Raw genomic sequence first — 23,685 nt, forward strand, 5'->3', positions numbered from 1 at the left:
TTCTTTCATTATAGCCCTAGAGGGCGGTATTGAACCACATTTTTTGTACAGCCTATTGTTTGAAATACTGTCAGTCAGTCGGGTACCCAGAACAATCCTTAAGTAATTTCTCTGGAAACATCTAGCAAATCTTCATCCGCTTTTCGGAGCGCCCATGCTTCAGAGCTATATTTGACCACTGTCATCACTGTAGCTTATAATATTCTAATCTTGGTTTGCAGACTTATCTTCCTATTCTTCCAAACTTTTATTAACTGTGAAAAAACATCCTGAGCCTTGGCTATTTTACTTTTAATATCTTCACTGTTCCCACCATCTTTACTAATAATACTACCAAGTTAAGTGAAGCTGCCCACCTGATCAATCTTTTCATCACCCAACGTCACCTTTTCATCTTCACTTATTCCTTATTCCTAGCCTTAGCGACTTGCCTTCTAAGCATTCATTTTTATACTTATTCAAACACCCTGAAATCGCAAAGCCTGTAAGAATTTATTTATTTTGCTGATTCATTCATCTAGGATGTTTAGACCAGCAGCAAAATCTAAATCCAGAAGAGCTTTTTCCTCCCCATTTGATTATGGGTTCTCTTATTGCCTTTCCTGTGCTCCTTCAGACAAAGTTCATCAAAATAATCCTTATAAAGGGGGATTGAACACAACCCTGCTTAAATCCTGATTTAATACAAAACCACCTGCTAACCTCATTTCCTACCTTAACCGCAGCAGTGTTATTCTCGTACATAGCACTAATCACTTTAATGTATTTGTTTGGTATGCCATACAAGGATAAAACCTTTACTAAAGCTCTCCTATCAAAAGAATCGAACGCTTGCTCATAATCTATAAAATTGAGGACCAAAGGTGTTTGAAAACTCAGGCACTTCTCAATTATTAACCTAAGAGTGAAAATTTGGTCGACACATCCTCTACCTTTTCTAAAACCGCACTGTTCTTCTCTTAAAACTTTGTCTACGGCATCTCTCAGTAAAAAAAGTATCATATTACTAAGTAATTTGCTACCTACAGAGACCAGACTAATGCCTTGATAATTACCACACTCACTTTTATCGCCTTAATTAAGTGGCTTAATTAAGGTTTTCATAAAATTTTTAGGTACTTGCCCCTTTTTCAAAAATCATATTCACAATCTTCAGTAACTTATTTCTAACCTCCGAGCCACCATATTTAAGAAACTCATTTACCACCCTATCAGCACCTGGAGCCTTTTTATTTTTTAACGCTTTTAGTCGCTAATTATCGCTAATTCTTCCTCACAAAATAAATCTTCCTTCATCTTCCTTAAACATCTCTCTTTAATTCTTTCCTTATCGCTAATTGTTGCCCCGTTCCTATCTTTAAGTGGACCAAGTCCGGATTGACTACTCCCTCTCAATTTATTAACATGCCAGTACAATATTTACTATTATGCTCTCAGCTGCATCTTCCATACTCTCGGCAATTTTATCCATGGCCTCCACTTCACACCTCCTTATTTCATATTTTAATGCTTTCTCCACTTTCTTTACATTCCTTTTGTTTTGATATGATCTATCAGTCAGATAATTCTTGTAACAAGTACTTTCTCCTTTCTATTAAACATAAAACTTTTCCACTAATATCATTAGCTGCAATCCTAGCTTTCTTACCTAAGACACCTTCAGCAACTTTACAAATTATTTTTCTAAAAATATTCCAACCATCTTCCACATTATCAAATTTTAAACTCGTAAGTTTAGTATTCAGCTGTTCCTGGAAAGTTTCTCTCAAATTCTCATCCTGGAGTCTACCAACATCATAACTTCCCGGGAGGTAGTTAACCTTCCGAAATTTCAGCTTTAAATTAACCCTTGACACTACTAGATGGTGATCTTTACTTTTAACAGCAATAATAGCACTCCTATATATCCTAGTATCTTGTATTGATCCTGCCGGTCTTCGGTTTACTACAACATAATCATTAAGGTTTGCTGTCTTACCATCACGTGAATACCATGTTGACTTATGAGCCATTTCATGACCAAACACCGTATTGGTTATAACTGGATTGTTATACCTACAAAATTGCAAAAGTCTGTAACAATTACTGTTTTCTTTTCCTACACCAAATTTACCTTGGCTAGGATACCATCTGTCCCTATTTATACCGACCTGGGCGTTAAAATCTGCTAGTAGAAACGTCATATTTCAACCTGAGACACTGTCTATTTGTTCCTGTAGCCGTAAGTAAAATTCATCTGGGTCACTAGTATCTCCGTCAGTTGGTTCTACAGGGGCATATACTACTATAACTGATACCTGAACTTTTAAGTCATAAACCCTGGGATATGAGTTACTGAAACTCTTAATAAGTCCAGTTCGAATCGTCTGAATTCGTCAGTCAAAATGTCGATACGGATGGTTATTTTTTAACGTCGTAACACTCCAAGTTCCAATTTTCATGTCCTTTAAATCATTGAAATTGTTTTGGCCTCAGGAAAAGCAATGGTCCCGGATACCAGTGCAGGACGGGGATCACATATCTTCTCAAGTCTACCCCGAAGTGCTTAAGCCGGCTAAGAACCGGGCAGCAAGAAGTCCCTGGGACCTCCATGAATGGAGGCTTTGTGCAATCCTGGGCCTATCTTCGTCACAGCATGGTTTTCAGCACTTGGCGATGCTCTTCTATCAACAAGAGTCGAAATCCTGCACAGACAGTCTCAAGCCTATTAGCTTCGACTTATTATATAGTCATGACTACAAATATTGTACTGCTATTGGGAGGCAGCCGATAGTAGACATATTAGCTATGAACAAGTTTTGCAGCGGGAAGGTAACCGTAAAAACATACCAAGCCCAGAAGAATTGTCCATTAATCAGAATCCCGTGCGAAAGCTGTTTCGTTTACTAGGTATAATTTCCTCGAGGGGGCGCCACTCCTTAAGTAGGAATAGAGTTGACCGCAAGGTGCCCAGTCTTGCAGGAACCCCGAAAGGGTCGAGGCAGTGCAGAGGCCGTTGTCCATAGATCTGGATCTTAGGCCCTGTCGCAGTTGTCCTCCTATAGAGGATCCTCCCGCGATGATGTTCTGCATCACCATGCAATTTAACCCATTGCCGGGAGAAGGTTTGTAACTCATGGGGCTTGTGGACATAACGGTGGGCCCTATTGAGTGTACGTTTGAGGGGCCTTCTTCCTCCTCAGCCTATATTTATGACCCCGGGTGAGAGTGCCCCAGTTTCTATTATGGACCCCCAGGGACAAGGCCCCCCTTGGTCCGTGCCTACTATAGAGGTACCATTTATATCTTTAGGGCGTTCCCCTATCGCCACCTGGGGACACACTGAGTGGCCTGGGGAAGGCTAGGAGTATAGGTTAAGACAATAAAATGAAAGCAGATTTTCCAAATGACGATAGAAATTATGGTGCCTGGGCTACTTGTTAAGGCAACCACACAAAAAAAGTGAAATTATTCATAGTGAAATATACCAAAAAATGATGAAAATATAATACTTTAATAACAAAATTATGGAAACTACAACACAGAATTATGAAAAGCAGGCTGACTAGAATGCCTCACATTAAATACTTAACCTAATTATCTCTATAGATTAAATATTGAATTAAAATATACTGACATAGATACTATTATCTCACTCAGGCTTAGCTGATTATCTACAAGTGGACACATAAAACTATCTTCAATACAGATCAAGAACAAAGTATGGTCACTATAAATAACTAAAAGATATGTACCTCTAAATAATCTAATATTTCTAAGGATAACATGTGTAACTTGTACTAACGCATCATTGTTTCTCAAAACTACAAGATATGTACCTCTACAAAATCCAACGTTGCTAAAGAGAAAAAAAATCCGGAAAAAGTCCCCCCTAAGTTTTAGTGAATTCGGCGGACCTGGCTTGCAGATCTGACCGCGTTTTCTGAAACGCGGTCACTCAGTCTGTTAAAGCAGTTGTTTGACCTGGAAAAGCAAAAATATTGGAATTATGTTTTTTCCCTAAAGGGAACAAGTCTATTTAACCGTTTTACGTGTCTTGTTTTTGGATTGTTTTTAACTATAAAAAAAAACTGCGGATTTTTTTGTTTTAATTTAAGTTACCCAATCAACTACCCCAAGATGGGGTAAATAACCCCTTTGCAATTCAAAACGTAATGATCATCTGATTCTAGATATTTCGACATTTTAATGTTATTTTGGTTATTCCAACGTTGTAGTGGTGTTTTAGATATATCATCATTTTAGTTTTTTTGGTAACCATTTTTTAGGTTTGAGAGTCTGTTTGAACTCACAATGAGCTTGTCATTTTAAAAAGTAAGAATACTAAGTGTGAGTGTTATCTAAATATTAATAAGTGCGAGCATGAGGGCTGCACAAGAAACCTTATTTCTGCTTACAGCCCTTGAGCAGCAGACTTTGGGAGTGCAAGAAACAATTCATCCTGAAGAAAAAACGTAAATTATCTTGATAAATATTTTGTGTTAAATATATAACAATTATGATTTATTTCTTGAAGGTTGTTTGTTAGAAGACCCTGATAGTGATGCAGTTTTTTATGTGCTATTGAGAGCTGCCGACAGATTTGAAACTGAATATGGAAGCTATCCCGGTTTGTTGGAAGTAGACGTTGACGTCGGACGACTCAAGGTGAGTAATAAACTCAAGAATGATTGACCAAAAAGTAGTTGACCTTGAGTCAACCAGAAGTTAGCCTTGTAGTTGACCAGTAGTTGACCATGGCCTTGGTCAAAGTAGTTAACCAAAAGTTATTTGATGGTTATTCAATTGCTGTTTGTAAAATGTAACTAATTCAACTAAATCCTAAACATTCCATTTTCGTTTTTGGTATTCCTTGAAACATACAGAAAAAAATGGATTCAAATATTCTTTCTGGAAAATTTGTTTTTAAGCTACTGAGCTACTATCTGATGGATTTGAAATTCTTAAACAAATAGATTTGACTGTTCATAGTTGAACAGTCACATAGTTGAACAGTTCAACATAGTTGTTGACGTTTCTAGAACAGTATGCTGGTTCACTACAAACCGACCTTAATATCACAAGACTCAAATTGAGTAATAAATGGAGCCATAAGAAACTCAAGATTGGATCAGAAGTTAAATTGTATTATTTGATTGTTATTTAATTACTTTTTGCAAAATGCAACTACTTCAACTGAAGTTTAAACTTGACATTTTCGTGTTTAGGCATTTTTTAAAAATAGCTCTGAGAGTTTAGATTCTAGTATTCCGATTTGAAAACGACTTTAATCTTCGCATGTTTTTAAACCATAATGTCATGGATTGGTTTTATAATCAAATGGCAGAACAAATGGATCTGATCGCTGAGAGGTTTCTTTTAAATTTTGAGTTGAATAAAGAGGATTTGGAGGATTCGCTGTGATGAAAGGGGGAGTTTATATTTAGGAGAGAAAAGAAAATATTTGGGGAAATCTAGGCTGGCGGCCGGCCCCACTTTTTCCCCGATGTGTGGATGTGTGAATGACGATATCTTTTATTTTGTATCCGAGTATGAAGGGCTGTCTGAGTTGCGGAATGAGTGTTTTGGAAGAGTGTCTGGGAGAGAGTATTGATTAATTGAACGGATGTCTGAGAGGAAGGCGCTTGCCACTAAACAGTTATTTGAGTTTCTTTGTATAGGGGTTAAACATGACAATTATTTTGGAGGGTATAGTTTGCTAAGCTACGTAGGGGTTGAAATTTATAATATTTTGTTTTGTTTAGATTTTCTGTAATTGTGTTTTGTTTTTCGGTGTTTTTGTTTGTTTTTTATTTTGCGTTTTCCTTTTGCCCTTTCCTTTTTCCTTTTCCTTTTGCGGGCTTCTGCAGTACAATCTTATTTTATTCATAACTGTATGCTGGTTCATTAGAAGCTGAGTTTGACGTCACAAGACCCAATTTAAGTAGTAAATGGAGCCATGAGAAATTTTAGATTAGATCTAGATACATCAAAAGAATCAGATTTTAATTCTGATTTCAAATATATAAGTTTCATCAAGTTTAATCTTACCCATCAAAAGTTACGTGCCTGAGAAAATTTGGTTGATTTTATAAAAAAGGGGGAAAGACCCCCTAAAAGTTATAGAACCTTAATGAAAATCATACCATCATATTCAGCGTATCAGAGAACCCTACTGTAGAGGTTTCAAGCTCTTTATCTACAAAAATGTGGAATTTTGCATTTTTTGCCATAAGAAAGATCACGGATGCTTGTTTATTTGTTTTTTTTGTTGTTGTTTTTTTTTATTTTTCTTTTTCCCAGGGCTGATCGTATCGACCCAGTGGTCCTAGAATATCGGGAGAGGGCTCTTTCGAACGGAAATTGAAAGTTCTAGTGCCCATTTTGAGTGACAAAAAATGGAGGGCAACTAGGCCCCCTTCCAGGCTCGTGTTTTTCCCAAAGTCACCTGATCAAAATTTTGAGATAGCCATTTCGTTCAGCATGGTCGAAAATATTATAGATATATCTTTTAGGATGACTTAATCCCTAGAAGCCCCCAGGGGGAGGACGGGAAATTTTCGACTTTACCAAATGTTTACTTATAGCATTGGTTATTAGGAAGTACACAGTACCGACATTTTCTGGTGGGATTTCTTCTGGTAGTGGGGGGTGGGGGTGGGTCGGGGGTTCATATATGAGGATCTTTTCATGGAAGAAGTTCTTCTGGGGGTAGGGACATGGCTATGAAGGGGGAGCCAGATTTCCCATAAAAAAAAATCAGAAATTAAATATAAAAGAAATAAGTTTTTCAACTGAAAGTAAGGAGCAACATCAAAACTTAAAACGAACAAAAAAATATTAGCTATATGATTGGGTTCACCTTCTAGTGAATGCCTCGCTCTTTAAGCCAAAGATTTTTTATTACTTTCATAAGAGCGATTTATTCTAATTAATGACCTTTGTGATTAAGGGGTCATTTTTAAAGAATTGGGAAAAAATTGGGACTTTAGCTTAAAGAGAAAGGTATTAACTAGGGAGAAAACCCCCCTAAGATTCGTAATACAAATATATAAATATAGAAGTTCGTTACGTAAGTTAATTTGTAAATTACGTCAGAACCAAATTTAGAGACAGCCATTTAGAAAAAGAAAAGTAAATTTTTTATGCAAATTTTGTTTACTTATTCAATGACGGCGAGCCAAAATAAAAGCTGCATTAACTAAAACACGATCAGAAATTAAATAAAAAAACAAGTTTTTTTAACTGAAAGTAAGGAGCGACATTAAAACTCAATACGAACAGAAATTATTCCGTATATGAAAGGGGCTGTCCCCTCCTCAACGCCTCGCACTTTATGCTAAAGTTTTTTATTGTTTAACAAAAATAGAGTTGTGATAAAGTTAAACTTTAGCGTAAAGAGCGAGGCGTTGAGGAGGGGACAGCCCCTTTCAGATACGGGATAATTTATGTTAGTTTTAAGTTTTAATGTCGCTCCTTACTTTCAGTTTAAAAAACTTGTTTTTTTTATTTAATATATATATAAATATATATATATATTTGATTTACCTCAGTGGATATATGAAAAAAAAAAAAAACAGAAAATTATATTCTGCAACAAATCCTGAAGCTTGAACTCATTTTTAGTTAGAAATCTTAGATAAAAATGTTTTGACTTTGTGGAATCCCCCCAACAAACAAAATCATCATCTAATCTCAACTGAATGATTTAACATTTCATTGATTTATCATACAAAAATCGATCACAGATTTTATGTATTCAGCACCGTATTACTGGTACATATAGAACTAGTCCTTAGGGGAAGATTCAGAGGTTTTCCTGGTTACAGATTGATCAAAATAATAAAGAGATGAGCAGGTCCAAATATTCCGCTCCTTCTCAGGGAAAGAATTTCACCACCTAGTTATAGTTTATTCTAAGTAAGTAAATTATCATTTCTAAAAACTGTTTCAGTTTGGAAATTCCATGGCTACAAGTTTTAAATACCTATTGTTTGATAAAAAGAAAACAAAACACACTGTCGGAAGCAAATAAATAAAATAATCTTCTACTCTTACGCATGTAGGGTTGTACTGGACACCATCCAGTTCAACCTAACAAAAAAAAAAAAATATTAGGATCAACCTAAACTGACAATTCTTCTGTTTTCACATTTTTTTATTAATATTTTTTTTCACTTCACATTTTTCACATTCTCGTATTTTCACATTTTTGATTAATATTCTTTTTTTCCCTTCACATTTTTCACATTACTATCCTCGTGTTTTCACATACACACACCTGACTGAATTGAAAGCTTTATTTATAAGTTTCCAAACCACTGTCTTATAGATTTGATCAAACGGCTGAGCGAATATATCTGATTGGTTGTTGACGGATTCAGAACTGAATACTTTGGTTTGGTTGATTGAAACCAACAATTGGGCAACCTGTTCTACCAGCATAATAATTTCCACAACTACACGGTATTTGATATACCTCTCTTTGACTTTAATTCTGGTTATATCTTGTCGAAATTATTATGTTGTTCGAACTCACCAAAAACCTAGTAACACGGTTGCAACAGCACAAAGAATGTACAGCAAAAGCATAAAATTCTAATGATAGCTCAGCATCTTTGATTCAGCTTTAAGCAACCATATTTTTGATAATAAAAACCATTCCATGTTATTTGGCGAAATAATTCTATTCAGCAATTGCCTAGGAATCCCACAAATTGTCCGTAAAGCAATTGAAATCATACGGAATTTAAAGAATAATACATGCCTAAAAGTGTGTACTCACCCAAGCCTTGGGTGAGTACACACTCAACCCTATGTACACAGAATTAATTATGGAAAATAGTTTAATACAGAATAAATCTGTAAATCTGCAGCACAAAGGGCAAATATTGCAATGAGGAAATGTAGCTTGAATGAACTCATGGGCGTAGGGAGGGGGGGCAGGGGGGCATCTGCGCCCCCCCCTAGATCTTCAAATGTACATTTTATAGGGCTTAAAAAATATCTGGTTTGGAAAAATCAGTTGATAAAACTCCATCACACTATCAACTGCCCCCCCCCCTAGACAATATGCTGCCTAATGCTGCCTACGCCCATGAATGAACTATCATGTTTACGCAGTCTTGGCTGAAACTATCTAGTGTGAGGAAGCCTTTAAACAATTCATTTTATGATTTTAGTTCAAAAATTTGTTTTATCGATATGATTTTTAGAGTAAATCTGTTTCCTTTTTATATTTGCTAATGACAGCTGTTGAATCAAAATCCGCATAGATTGTACGTTATTCACTGTCATCACAAATTTCCTCGTTAACTTCTGTTGTTTTGTATGATGGAAAGGGAATGGGGTCTTCATCGTTAGATAAGAAGTCTGCTTTCTAAAGATGAAGATCTTGCTTAAAATTTTATGAATTTTAATATATTTGTATCTTTTAATAGTTTGATACTGTCTCTCCTTTGGTTCAATAGGTTAGTTTAGTATAGACGGAAATCGTGTATCTTTTTAATTATTCAGCTAGCCTAAAATAAGACTGTAGCAAGGAAACATCGAATATTCTGTATCTCTTCTAGTATCTGTTCTCTATCTCTTCTAGAATGTTTGGATATACTTCAGTCTAGGAAATTTCAAAAATTATGCTTTTTATGAAATTTCCAGTTTTGGAATTTCGGGAGCCTCATAAACTCCAGAAGTAGAAAGAAGTAAATACAGCGGTTATCGGACTCACTGAGGGCCGGGGGAGTGAAAGGGTTTCTGGAGCTTTTTGGAAATTCCCTAGAGTTAATTTTTTTTCGCGGAACGAGAAATAAATAAATCTGAATGTTTAATCGGTATTAGATAACTCTAAAATATGCTTTGTATGCTTATGTCACTTTCCAAGATTTTGTGTGATCGACTAATATTTACCAATTATTTTAGGAACAGAAATAGTAGTTTATAGAAAAAAATGAAGAATAATTCTTACGATAAATGTAGGGAATAGAGAGTAGCAAAGGGAATATTTAAGGACTTCGCACGGAACTTTTTTGAAACAACAAAAAATATGTTTCGGTCGAAAGTCGCAATTCAAAGTATTTGAGGGAAGACTCTTCTTGGGGGAAGGGGCCTTAAAACTTTTTTTTTGAAAACATATCTGGTAATTTTTTTTGTGTCCATGATTTTAAAACCTATTGTCTATTAGACGAGTCCGTAAAAAGAGGACACCTGGATTTTTAAACTTTTTACACATTTGAATCTTCCACAAGAGGAAGATGATAGATTGGCCTTAGATGGCCTTAGGGGTTAGATGAAGATGGGGTAGCTGTAGATGGGATGAGGTAGCTGTACAGGGGAGTTCCTCCTCTTCTTAGGCCAGTTTTTACTTCAATTTTACCATACTATCCAAGAAAAAAAAAATGAAAGGTTGTCATAATAATACCCCTCTCCAAAAGGCTTTAACATTATCTACCGTTACTGTTAGCGAATGGTCTCAATTTTTTTTTTTTTAAGTGTAGGTAGCACATTAACAAATTAAAGAATTTGTAGAGTAAAGATTTTGTTACCACTGAGTGGAGAGGAGACTGGATTAAAAGAAAAAGAAAAAAAGGAAAGCTAAGCCTTCTTAAACTATTCTAAGCCTTCTTAAACTATTCGGTACCATAAGTTTTTAGCTTTTTTTTGCCAATTTTCTATTTATGTTCTTTTTTTTATTTGGCAAAAACTGTGTAACTGCTTGTGAACGTCTCTTAATTACAATTTGAATTCTCGTTTTTTTTATGTTCAAACGAAAGTAAATAATGATGTTAAATTTTGAAATGAACAAGAATTATCATGAGCATATAGTGTCATTTGTCCTACAAGGCCTAATCCGGGGTGGGGGTTAGGGGGCTTGACCCCCGCCCTCCACCCCAAATGTTTGTCCGACTCGTAAAAACGTGACAAAAATTAACGCAAACAAATTTTGTATGCGTATTTTAGTTCTCCCCCCCCTCGAAAAAAATCCTGGATATGACCCTGATGTCCTATAAATATTATTTTCAAAGTATTTTCATACGAAAGTTAAGCTTTGGCGTATAGAATTGCTTCAGTGTAAATGGCTGGAAACACCCCAGAGGTAGACCCCGCACAAAATGGGCGGACGTCATCCATGGTGAACCTACTACCAAGAACATCGACCCCGGATGAATCTCTAACCCTCGTCCAGACACTTTGGAGACTACTAAGGGCGCTGACGTCTGGTTCCCTCTAAGCTGGCGACGTTGCTGAGCATGAGCTTTAAATAAAATAGATTTGAGGTTGATTTAGGATAAATATAATCAAGAGAACCTTGAATAGGATATAAAAAACAAATATAAATTAAATAAAAATCTATTTTTCAATGAAAGAAAAGAGTGACGTTAAAGCTCAAATTGGACTTATGTTGTACTATATATTATAGGGGAGCCAATCCATGTCTCCCCACTGTTTTTGTTCAAGTTTTACAATAATATAGATTTTAATTTTCTTATCAATAAAGCATGAATGAAACTCTAGTCTAAATATCGACTGGTTTTCGGAATGTTTTTGGAACTGGCTTTGGAACTGGCTTGGAAATGTTTTTGTAACTGGTTTGGAAATGTTTTTGGAACTGGTTTGGAAATGTTTTTAGAACTGGTTTAGAAATGTTTTTAGAACTGGTTTGGAAATGTTTTTGGAACTGGTTTGAAAGTGTTTTTGGAACTGGTTTTGGAACTGGTTTGGAAATTTTTTTGGAACTGGTTTCGGAACTGGCTTGAAAATGTTTTGTAACTGGTTTGGAAATGTTTTTGGAACAGGTTTGGAAATGTTTTTGGAACTGGTTTAGAAATGTTTTTGGAACTGGTTTTGGAACTGTTTGGAAATGTTTTTGGAACTGGTTTTGGAACTGGTTTGGAAATGTTTTTGGAACTGATTTGGAAATGTTTTTGGAACTGGTTTAGAAATGTTTTTGGAACTGGTTTTGGAACTGGTTTGGAACTGGTTTTCGGAATCGAATGGTTTTTTCCTCACCCTATGCCTCATAGGATGCCCATGTTAAATAGAAAATAGTTTTAGAGCTATTGAACTTTTGAGGTAAAAATATCTCAAGACCAATTTGTCCCCATGCAAAGGAATCAATAACCTTATTAGACCAGTATTCAAGAATTGGGCTGTAGATTTATTGATCATTGGGCTCTGTAGCAAAAAATGTGCCTCAAAATATCTTGTCTTGAACATCTAGCTAGACAGTATTATGTTCAAAATAATATTGTGCTACTGCTGCCATCACTGGCGAGCAGAGTCCCACTTAGCAGGCGCTCTAATCAACTCTTCTGACATTGTATACACAAACATAAAGCACACAATTAACTATACCCAAATAAATGGCTACTTTCAGGAGCTGGTGCTGCTTACCTCAGCGCATAACAAGAAATATTCGGAAAAGGTAAATTTGTAAGAATAATGCAGTAATTTATGACAAGGTTTTCTTAATTTAGCGATTTCGAATTATTTTAACCAATGATAGCTATCTTAACATTATGAAACAACCCTAATGCACTATCTACCCAAACATAATATTTTGAACTGTAGGGGCTCCTCCTCTTTTCCAAATATGGTTTTTTAAATTTATATGAAATCAAGCCCCTATAGAGGGCCCTATCCAGGATCCATTTTGGAACAGCACCATTACCATATCTACTCAAACGCAAAAGTTTGAAGTTTGAACTGTATCGGTCTCCCCTCTCCTCTCTAAATATTGTAGCCTCTAGACAGGAATGTATCTAGAATTTTGTTTGAGGGGGTTGCAATAATCTTTTTCGGGTGGGGATAATAACACGACATTTGAAGAAAACACAGTATACCTCCTATGGAATTTGTCTAATGGTCTGAAATAAGACTTTTTTACTTGCATTTTTAAGACCAATTTACGAGTCGGAGTAATATTTATTAGTTTTTTTTTCAGGAGGAATAGTTTTTTTGCCAGCATTTTAGAAGCATCTTGGGGGAGGGGGTTAAATCTGTTAACAGTTTTCTCTTGAAACGGCCCTGGTTCTATATAAAACTGTTTATAATGATTTTATGGATATATGATATGTTAATTATAAAACTTTTTCCACAAAAGAAGATTTTCAAAGAAAAGTAAAGAACTCCATTAAACCAAAAATGGGCAAAAATAAAATCAAATAATCTACCAAGCGTGAAACTACCACAAATCAGCATCGATAAATAAATGAAGCCCAAAACGTACAGAAATACAGTAAATAACCGAATCAAACTCAAAACGAGCAGAAATTAACATGAGTTAGGCTCAAAACCCCTAAACCTTCCCAAGGCTAGAACATAATTTGCACTTTACTGGAAAATATAAATGTTTTATTTTAATAACTTTAATAAATCAAATAATATTAACATTTTGATTACTAAATATCAGTATATGTATATTAAACTGACAATACGCATTCATTTGTATTTTTTCAGTAAAGTGCAAAAATACTATGTGTAGGTTATAAACTATATAACGATATATAGAATGCATTTTCAGTGTCACTCCGAAAGGTTTTTATATTTTTCATATAAAAACATTAAAAAATATCATATCTTTAACTTCTGAGATAATCGCGAAAAACCGTTTGCCAAGTTGTTCTCAAAGGGAGGATCGGTAGGTCAGTGTATGTTCGATCACTCGTTGAGCTTCTTCATCTACAGGGCCATTTGAACCTCCTTTGAGATAGCATAGCAAATGATTTTTGGAATTATCTCAGAAGTGTAAAAATGTCAGTTATGACCTTTGACAGCGTTGATATATGAATCTACGTGGAATACAGTAAAATTAAGAGTTAGTCAGAATCCCCAAAATGTCAAAACACTGGATTCAGGTTTCTGGTGTTAGTTGCTGGGTAAGAAAGGTAGACTCCCTCGAGTGGTGTAAGTGCTGATGATCGAAAGCACCGCTTTCTAATAATTGCTGTATTTTTTCAGTGTGTTCTCGTCCGCCTCCTGTCTGAATGGGGTCTAAGCTCAGTATGTATCAAAGATGAATATATACACGAATTTTGCCGTTATGGAGCGTCTGAAATTCATTCAGTAGCCGCCTTTATTGGTAAGAAGCATTAGTTGCTCTTTTTCTCACATTTGAGCATTAAAATAAGTCAAGCAGCATGTGGCAACGAACTGTACGTTAAGAGCGATCTTTGCTAAAAGTATCCGAAACTTCAAAAACGGGATTTTGGAAATAATATATATAGTATAGGCTATTCTTACATATACTGACGCTTACAGATTCAAATTTCTTTTTTGGGATATTGAGGATCACCCAGATTTCGTAAAATATAAAGTGAAACCTCGTGTTAATGGCAATTATATATTCTTGTCCCTTTTTTATGACCCACTCTAGTGTTATTTTTCATAATTTTGTGCTGCAGAGTGACAATTTTGGGTCCAAATAAGGCACAGTATGTGCTGCTACGAGAAAGTCTTTCAATTTGAAAACAGAATAGCCTAAGGTCAAATTTCGTAATTTCTAAGGGAGAAGTGCTACAGAGTGATGAATTTCGCTCCCAATTGTGTTATACAATCTGTGTTAAATACAGACTTTGCAAATGATAGTTTGAAAGCTTTATTCTAGCGGTTGTAGACATTTGTACAGTATTGTAAAAACACACACTACCTTCTAAAGAGGGGGTCAAGGTTATTTTACACTGGGACTCGAAGACTTCAAAAAATGTATTTTTAGGCTTGATGTACCCAAGTCCTGGGGGATAATCCCCCCCCCCTTTATATTTTGCTTTCAAAACCTCACGACATGTTCCTATATTGGTTAAAAACCTTCATTTTTGAATGGGAAGAGTTTTTTCCATTTTAAAAATACATTCTAGTTAATATGTTTGTAAACGTAGGAGCTTAGGGGGGGGGGTCATTGTAAGACTCTTCTTTCTCGGAAAATCCTCTAATAGTGGTGTAAACAGCCAAAACAATGGACTAAAGGCCAGTGGTGTAATTTTGTCAAAATCATGAGGGCAAAGTTGAAGCCAATTTTCCCCCAAAATGAGTCATATATTACCATAAAGGCAAAGATATACTAGAAAAAACTGACCTGTTTCTATGGATACTTAAATTATGCAGGCTTATCTCTATTTTGAAAAGATGTTTTGCAGTAACTAAATTTCTGCTGGGGGAGGGGGGGAACTGAGGTCTGGAGGAGGGAGGGGAGCAAACCTGGTTCTGGAGGGGGTAGTTGCCCCCTGCCCCATAGCAAATTACGCCCCTGTTAAAGGCTCATGTTTCATTGCTCTTTTTCTTCTAAGCATAAAAGCGAGGGGTGTCTTTTTATTGGGCAACACTATAAAAATACAACAATAAAATAAAATAAAACTAATTGTTTTTATGATTTTGAATAAAAAAATCTAACTGCTCATCTCTTTTCTTTCTATATTTATTTCGGTCTCTTGCTTAGAAAAGACGAAAAAAGTGTAATCCAATCTGTTTGATTAATTTAATTTTTTCATGTCGCTTAAAAAACGAAAAAAAAATGTTTTCAGTGCAGTCAATACGAATTTTTGCTATGAAATTTATAAATAGGAATCTTGTAATATTTTACAGGCTAAAGAAATGTTTGATTGAGGCAGAGTTTGAGTTTGTTTCTGTGACAGGCAAATCTAGCAAGATTATTCTTGTGGTTAGTAGTAACCTTCTCATGTGATACATCATACAGCGATATTGACCAAAAAACAGTGGTACGTCGCAGTGCAGCCCAAGAAAAATCAGACAATTTTGTTTCTGATACTTTTTTATGCAATAATCTTACCAATTGTGAGAATTACGTGTTTTTTTGTTGTTGTTGTGCAGCCAAGGTACTTTTACACGCTGCAACGCTGCCAAAGACAGATCAGAAAAGTTATGTTTTATTTAAAAAGATAAAATGTTTTATTTAAAATGTTTTATTGAAAGTTATGAAAGTTTATTTAATAACATTGTCAACATATGCTAGTACATGAACAATTTAATTTGTATTTAGTTGTGGAACCTTGTAAATTTTTACATCTCAGAATGCAGCCCAAGAAAGATAAAATGAATTGCGATTTATTCTGGGATAAATTAGTTTGTGCAGATCATTGCAGACGGAAAAATAACCTTTTTCTGGATTTTATACAAACCTATATGGCAAGTTTTTATGAACTTACAATTTTTCTCAAAATCGATAAACAACGGTTGCTTGCATTGATTATTGTTGAAACTTGTCTGACTAGTTTTCAGAAAAAAAAGTAATAAAAAAAAGACATTTCATTTAGTCGTCAAGCAGTGTGAACGCAAATAGTGTTATCCCCAATATTTATATTTACTCGCAAGCTATGCAAACAGGCAATCTTGTTTACCCTCAGGTCAGATATTGTAAACTTTGGCCGTGGAAAATAAAGCGAGTGATACCTGTTAAGGACGGTAACCATAACTACCAAGTTCATTGTTATGGCACTGATGAAATTAAGGTTATGACATTGGAAAAAATTTGGCCTTATGTGCAAAAGCATGGTGATGCCCTGAAGAATGGGAGGATAAAAATTAAAAATTATTTTAGTAGAAGTACAATAATGCGAAGACCACTCTTTGGCTGCTAATTTTAGTAAAATGTAGAGTGTATGTGGCATTTAGATTTTTGTAATGTTTAAAAGTAGTTTTTTTTTTATTGTTGTTAGTGCCACTGAGAGGAGAGGAGGGGGGATTTATTTAAAAAAAAAAAAAGAATGGGAGGAAAAATGTACAAAAGGCAGTTAAATTAGGTGTTGATGATTGAGACGGATTGCCTGATGTGTTTGTTTTAGTTTCATCAATTTATAGTGAATTAAGTAGCATGCGAGATGGGATTGAAGATGAAATCAGGAAAAGGATACAGGACGAGGTTTTCTGAATCGAGAGTGTACCTTCTTCAAAGTTTAAAGATCATTTCTTGGACACTATTACTAAGTCTGTGAACAAAGCCATCGACTTGCAGTTCCAGTCTCGGTTCGATGTGTTTGAGAAAAGTTTGAATGATTTAAGATCAATAGTAATCCAGGACAGTGGTAAATTGTTAAAGCTTGAAACCAAACCGGATGACATGAATCAAAGTACTCTTTTGGATAAAGTTATTATTTCCGGTGTCGACACTTCTGCTCGTGATTTAGTCAACCTTGGAGAAGAAGTTATTGATCGCCTAAAGATTCTTGTGAGCCTTCTTGTGGGCTAAATAGTGCTACTGAAAAGCCCGCCTGCTGTTAAATAGAAGAAGAGCCTTCGTTTTCACAGTTCTGTTGTTAAGAATGCTAAACGTCTTGCAGCTGTTGATCAAACAGTTCGTGATAACGAACTGTAAGTAAGGAGCGACCCGGCTCAATGGTAACCGAAACTCTAAAAAGCGGAATTTTGATACCAATAGATGCATCAATAGAATCAGATTTTAATTCTGATTTCAAATATATAAGTTTCATCAAGTTTAGTCTTACCCATCAAAAGTTACGCGCCTGAGAAAATTCGGCTGGTTTTAGAAAAAAGGGGGAAAGACCCCCTAAAAATTATAGAACCTTAATGAAAATCACACCATCATATTCAGCGTATAAGAGAACCCTACGGCAGAGGTTTCAAGCACCTATCTACAAAAATGTGGAATTTTGGATTTTTTGCCAGAAGAAAGATCACGGATGCGTGTTTATTTGTTTTTTTGTTTTTTTCCCCAGGGTGATCGTATCGACCCAGTGGTCCTAGAATGTTGAGAGAGGGTTCATTCAAATGGAAATTAAAAGTTCCAGTGCCCTTTTTTAGTGACCAAAAAATTGGAGGGCATCTAGGCCCCCTCCCACGCTCATTTTTTCCCAAAGTCACCCGATCAAAATTTTTAGATAACCATTCTGTTCAACATAGTCGAAAATATAATAACTATGTCTTTTAGGATGACTTAATCCCCCGAAGTCCCCGGGGGGAGGGCTGAAAATTATTAACTTTACCCAATGTTAACATATAGTATTGGTTATTGGGAAGTATACAGACGTTTTCAGGGGGGATTTTTTCTGGTAGGTGAGGGGGTCGGGGGTTGTATGGGAGGATCTTTCTATGAAGAAAGTTTTCATGGGGGAAGGGACATTGCTATGAAGGGGGTGCCGGATTTCCCATCATTATTAAATAAAAAGATCAGAAATTGAATAAAAAAAAGTTTTTCAACTGAAAGTAAGGAGCAATATCAAAACTTAAAACGAACAGAAAATACTACGTATATGATTGAATTCACCCCCTAGTCAATACCTCGCTCTTTAAGCCAAAGATTTTTTAGTACTTTCATAAGAGCTATTTATTCTAATTAACGGCCTTTGTGATTAAGGGGTCATTTTTCAAGAATTGGAACACAATTCGAACTTTAGCTTAAAGAGCACGGTACTGACTAGGGGGTGAACCCCCTAATATACGTATTAAAAATCTATGAATATAGAAGTTCGTTACGTAAGTTAATTCGTAAGTTACGTATATTTATTACTAATAAAAAAGTTCATAAATAAAATTAAACAAGTTTCGAGAACGCCATTTAACCAACTAAAAGTGAAATTAATTTGCAAATTTTATTTTAATTATTCATGTACGGTGAGCCAATATCAAAACCTGCATTAATTCAAAAATGTGAAAAGATTAAGTAAAAAAAAACAAGTTTTTTTAACTGAAAGTAAGGAACGACGTTAAAACTTAAAACAAACAGAAATTATTCCGTATATGACTTTCTCACAACTCTATTTTTTTAAACAATAAAAAAACTTTAGTGTAAAGAGCGAGGCGTTGAGGAAGGGACAGCCCCTTTCATATACGGAATAATTTCTGTTCGTTTTAAGTTTTAACGTCGTTCCTTACTTTCAGTTAAAAAAACTTGTTTTTTTTTTATTTAATCAAACTAAAGCTCAGGTTGAGCTTACTCTTGCTTCTGAAGCTTAATCGGTTGAGATTTTGCAAAAGTTTCTTGGATTTTGTTAATGAAGTGCTCATAAAACAAAGACAAGACGTTTTTAGACTAGCACGCAGTAAAGGCTGTCCTAGCCGAGTGGACTGGTGCACTGGATTTATGATCCTTTGTCCGAGAGGGCGAGGGTTCGGATCCTAGTATTCCCAATTATTTGGTTTGAGACGGTGTCAGTGGCGTGACTCTGTGAAGTCAGCCAGAGTCGACCCAGCTCTAAATGGGTACCTGGAGAAATCTGGGGAAGGGCAAACAGGATGGGTATGTGGAAGCACAGGATGGTTTACCCCCAACCCCCCATTTTACTTCCTGGCTGAAGGGCCAAGAAACAGAGATCAGCACTGCCGGTAGGGACTGTAAAGTCCAACGCCGTATTCTTTACCCTTTTTTGTACCTTTTACGCAGTAAATTTGAGACAAAAAATGTGTGGACGTTTAGAGGTGTTCTGACGCAGTTTCAGCGGTGGTGGTTTCGGAGGACGTTTAGAAGTGAGAAATGGTTCACATATTATACCCTGTAAGACAATTGCTGAATTTGCCGATGTTTGTAGTTTGGAGACCTGACCATGCATTTGAGTAAAGTATAGTTATATTCTGATATGGACCGTTTCGAAGGATTTTTAGATACGAAGTTGAAGTTACATACCATTTTAAACACCACAATTGGCAGTGACAGTGACCTACCAAGGGTAGGTCACTGTCACTGGTAGTGATTTTTTCTGCGAAAAGTCACCAGCTACCCAGTGCTCTTGGCCAGTGTAAATTTCCTCTAAGCGTACATCACTTAAATGCTCAAGGTTTACAAAGTGCTCACAACGAACCTGGTTCTTACTAGTTTTGAGTCCATATGACGTTATTACTGTTTGTGAAACCTTTTTATTGGATAATACTCCTGTTTCCATGCTAGATATCTCCAATATGAAGTAGTTTTTTCCGCAATAGGAAAGTCAGTGCGAAAGGTGGCTTAGTAGTTTAGGTTCGAAATAGTTGGTCTTCTGTCGTGATGAGTGATGTCTGTTTGGGAAGAAGGTATATGGGAGAGCTTACTCCTTCAGGTTACTCTATCGGGACGCTTACCCTCTCTTTTATGTTCTTTTTTACAAACCTCCTTCTAGTAATCCAGCGAGATTTATTAATGTTTTTCAACAAGTACTTGTTAAGTTGGCATAGTGTAAAAAAAAAAAAAACAGTTCTTTATGTCAGGAGATTTCAATTTAACTTCTAATGTTAAGAGAGAATTTCTTCAAAATATGCTTTCATCAGGTTTTCTGCCTAGCATTTCTCTGCTTACTACAGTTACAACATCTACTGCTACGCTGTTGGACAATACATTTTTCTGTGCCCATTCATTGAGAGCAGTAGAATCGTCCTTGATATTGTCTGATATGTCTGACCACTCTCCAGTGATTTTACCTAAAATTCGCCTCATCAGAAAAGCCGTCAGGAAAGAATAAAGATTCACAGACAGAAGTGATTAATTTTCAGTCTTTACGTAAGCTCATTGATGATCATGATTGGTCTTGTGTTTTTGGATCAGATAATGTAAATGAAGCATTTCGTGTTAGCTAAATATCACTATTAAGAAATCTGGCCACTTCTTCTCGAGTTACGCATGAGAAATATTTACAGAAATTTGACCCATGGATTTCTGATGGGATTGTTTCGTCGATTGGAGTTAAAAATAAGAAGTATAAAAAATGTTTACCTTTTAAAACAGAAGATTCGTTTCAAGATAATCGTTCATACAGAAATACATTGAATTCAATTATAAGGTTTGCTAAAAGTAAATATAATAAAGATAATTTCGACCAATATAAATTGACATGAGAAAGACATGGAACCTTATTAATCAAAAGATTTGACTTATCAATCAAAATATTAATCAAAATTTTCAAGTACTAGTATTGATTGTCTTGGTGTTCATGGGGGAAATATCTCAGAGCCTAAAATAATTATGAATACTTATGGTGATTATTTTAGTACTGCAGGATCTAAGCTGGCATTTACTGTAAAGTCAATTCCAGAGCCCGCTGATCTTGATGATTTTGTCGCTTCTGGTAAATTACTTTTGTTTTACGAAATTAATCATTAGGATGTGAAGAAACTATTTTGAACCTTAAAACTAGACCTATTAGAGATGATTTTGGATTTCTTCTCGAATTGTCAAAACAAGTAGCATCCAATATTTCTTCTCTCCTTACACATATTTTTAACTTATCTTTAGTTAATGGAATATTCCCTGACTTGCTAAAAAAGGCAAATGTTATTGTTTTATATAAAAGTGGGAGTCCCACTAACCCTTCAAATTACATAGGTACATCTCTCCTTTCTTTTTTTTTTAGCAAAATTCTTGAATAAATTACACATAGGCAACTTAATAAATTTTTTTTTATAATAAAATCTTGCATGCATCTAGATATTGATTTATTAAAGGCAGGTTAACTGAGTGGGCAATATATGATATTTTACTTGAAATCGTGCAGGTTAACTGATACTCTTGACGGTCGTCAGAGTGCGATTTTTGAGGCGAGTTTTCTCGGTGTTGCCATTTGATACTGTTGCCTAATGAAATTTAAAACAATATGGATTTTCATCAAGTTCTCTTATTTTGTTTTAAATCGTATCTTACTGATAGGAAGCTAGAATGTTTTGATCTTGGAAGTGCTATTCGGTCTTATTGTTTTCCTGTACTATGTGGTGGTTCTAAAAGCTCTGTCTTATGACCTATATTATTCCTTCTTTTTTTAAATGATTTGCCTCATGTTTTACCTTTGTGCAAAGTTATTATGTTTTCTGATGATGTCGTACTTTTCGGATCCCATTCTGACTTATTTTTAAAGTCTAGATTATTTTTAAACCTTAATGTGAGACTTTGAGCTGCATCTGATTGGTATACTAGGAATCTACTTGTTCCTAATGAAAATGAATGTCAATATTGTTTTCACGTACGGGCACAGTTCAAAGCAGTTTTCTTTCGATTTTTTGACTAATATTGAACTTAAAAGGGTTGACTAACTTAAGTATCTTGGAATTTTTGTAGATGAAAATTTATTTTTCTGAGAACATTTTGAAGACGACACTGCCTTTCCATGACGATAAATAAATTTTCTAATAGGGATAATATCCTTTTAATAGACAGCAATAAATTTCACAAAGAAACTAGATATTTCGGTCACATATGCAGTGACCGTCATCAGTAGTAAAACTCAACTGAGTTTAGTTTTACCACTGATGATGGTCACTGCATATGTGACCGAAATATCTAGTATTTTTTTGAAATTCATCACTGTTTGTGAAATTTATCACTGTCTATTAAAAGGGTTATATCCCTATTTGAGGTTTTATTTATTTTCCGAGAACACATTAAAGTCCTGTCGCTGAAGATATTAAGAAATATTGGGATTCTTTCACGGTTGCGCCATCATTTTCCTCAGCATATTTTGAAGATAGTTTATTTTTTCTCTTGTTCATCCTTATTTCCTCTATTGTAACTCAGTTTGGGCATCTGCGTTTGCATCTATTTATAAACTAATACAAATTTTGCAAAATAAAGCACTTAGGATCCTTTTTAATATTGATTGTCAGCTTCAGTAAGACACCTATACGGGTCTTCCCGTATATTTTCGATTATTCAGATCCATCTAATTTCTATTTCCTGTATTTGACATGATTTTGCTTTTGATCAGCTTCCATCGAGATTTTCTGCATTTTCTGCAATGATTACCCCACATCTCATAAATAAATTTTTTTTATCTGAATTGCGACCTACAACTAGGGTCAATTTTATCCTTCGCCACATGGGACCAAAAATATGGAACTCTTTACCATTACTGATTCGAGAGTGCCCTGATAAGATTCAACTTTTTAGTGTTTTAAAGAAACACGGTGCGACATTATAGTGTCAGGTTGTTATTGTTTTTCTTGTTTTATTTTGGGAAGAAGTAACCGTTTAAATTATTGAAAACGAAGTCTGCATGATGATTTTTTTCGTTTCTTTGTAGCAGGTTTGTTCGTTGATTAACAGTGTTTATGTCTTGTTGTAAAAAAAAGTTACTCTACTCAAATGGAGGTGTTTTGTAGGTGGCTCTGGAGGCCAAGAAATTGTTACATGTCGCAGTGCAGCCTAAGAAAGATTGCATAAAAAGTTGTTTTTCTTGTAATAAAACTTTTTTAATACCCTAAGTAACAAATACTAGCACTCAAATAGAGTTGTTTTTTAGGTGGTTGTGCTGCCCAAGAAGTGATCAAGATCGTGACACATCAATATGTTCCTGTTGACAATACGGTCATATATAACGCCATGCATCAGACCATTTTGTCTCTGAAAATGTAATTTTGCTTTTTTTTCTTAAGTAATAAAATCTATTTGAAGTCAACTATTTTTTAGCCTTTCTGATGCTGCAAATACAGTATACCCGAAGCTTGAGTATAAGTGAGGGTTCCTGCTTTGGTTATGCAGGGGAAGGGTAGGATGTACCTCTGTCCCGAAAATTAAGTTGGACCAACTATTGCATTTGGCGCTGATGAGACGAATTGATGTAATATGAGGGGAGGGAATGGGGTATATTTCCTGGTAGTCTCCGAGGTATGACCTGACACCTTGAAAGCTTACCCTTGACACCTTGAAAGCATTTATAATCTTTCTTTTACCCATTGAAAAAATTAGACACATGCGTACCGCAGTGAGATGAAGAAGGATTTAAAGCAATCTCTGCTCTCGAATATTTTCTATTAATTTATAAATTTTCTATTAACTCTAATAAT

At 35.3% G+C, this 23,685-nt stretch overlaps 1 protein-coding gene across 1 annotated transcript in view; it reads left to right on the top strand.

Moving 5' to 3' along the window:
* APP-BP1 (Nedd8-activating enzyme E1 regulatory subunit APP-BP1) overlaps nt 1-23,297 on the top strand; it is a 71,269-nt gene extending 47,972 nt beyond the window's left edge. Inside the window, exons 7-9 of the mRNA XM_089095200.1 lie at nt 4,517-4,647; nt 13,936-14,056; nt 23,142-23,297. Coding sequence (XP_088951326.1) covers nt 4,517-4,647; nt 13,936-14,056; nt 23,142-23,254 — 365 coding nt within the window. The 3' untranslated portion in view covers nt 23,255-23,297. The remainder of the gene's footprint in view (nt 1-4,516; nt 4,648-13,935; nt 14,057-23,141) is intronic.
* Nucleotides 23,298-23,685: the final 388 nt, after the last annotated feature.

Source organism: Artemia sp. Qi Xiang Cuo, chromosome 10, assembly GCF_049724085.1.
Source record: "Artemia sp. Qi Xiang Cuo chromosome 10, ASM4972408v1, whole genome shotgun sequence".
NCBI lineage: Eukaryota > Metazoa > Arthropoda > Branchiopoda > Anostraca > Artemiidae > Artemia > Artemia sp. Qi Xiang Cuo.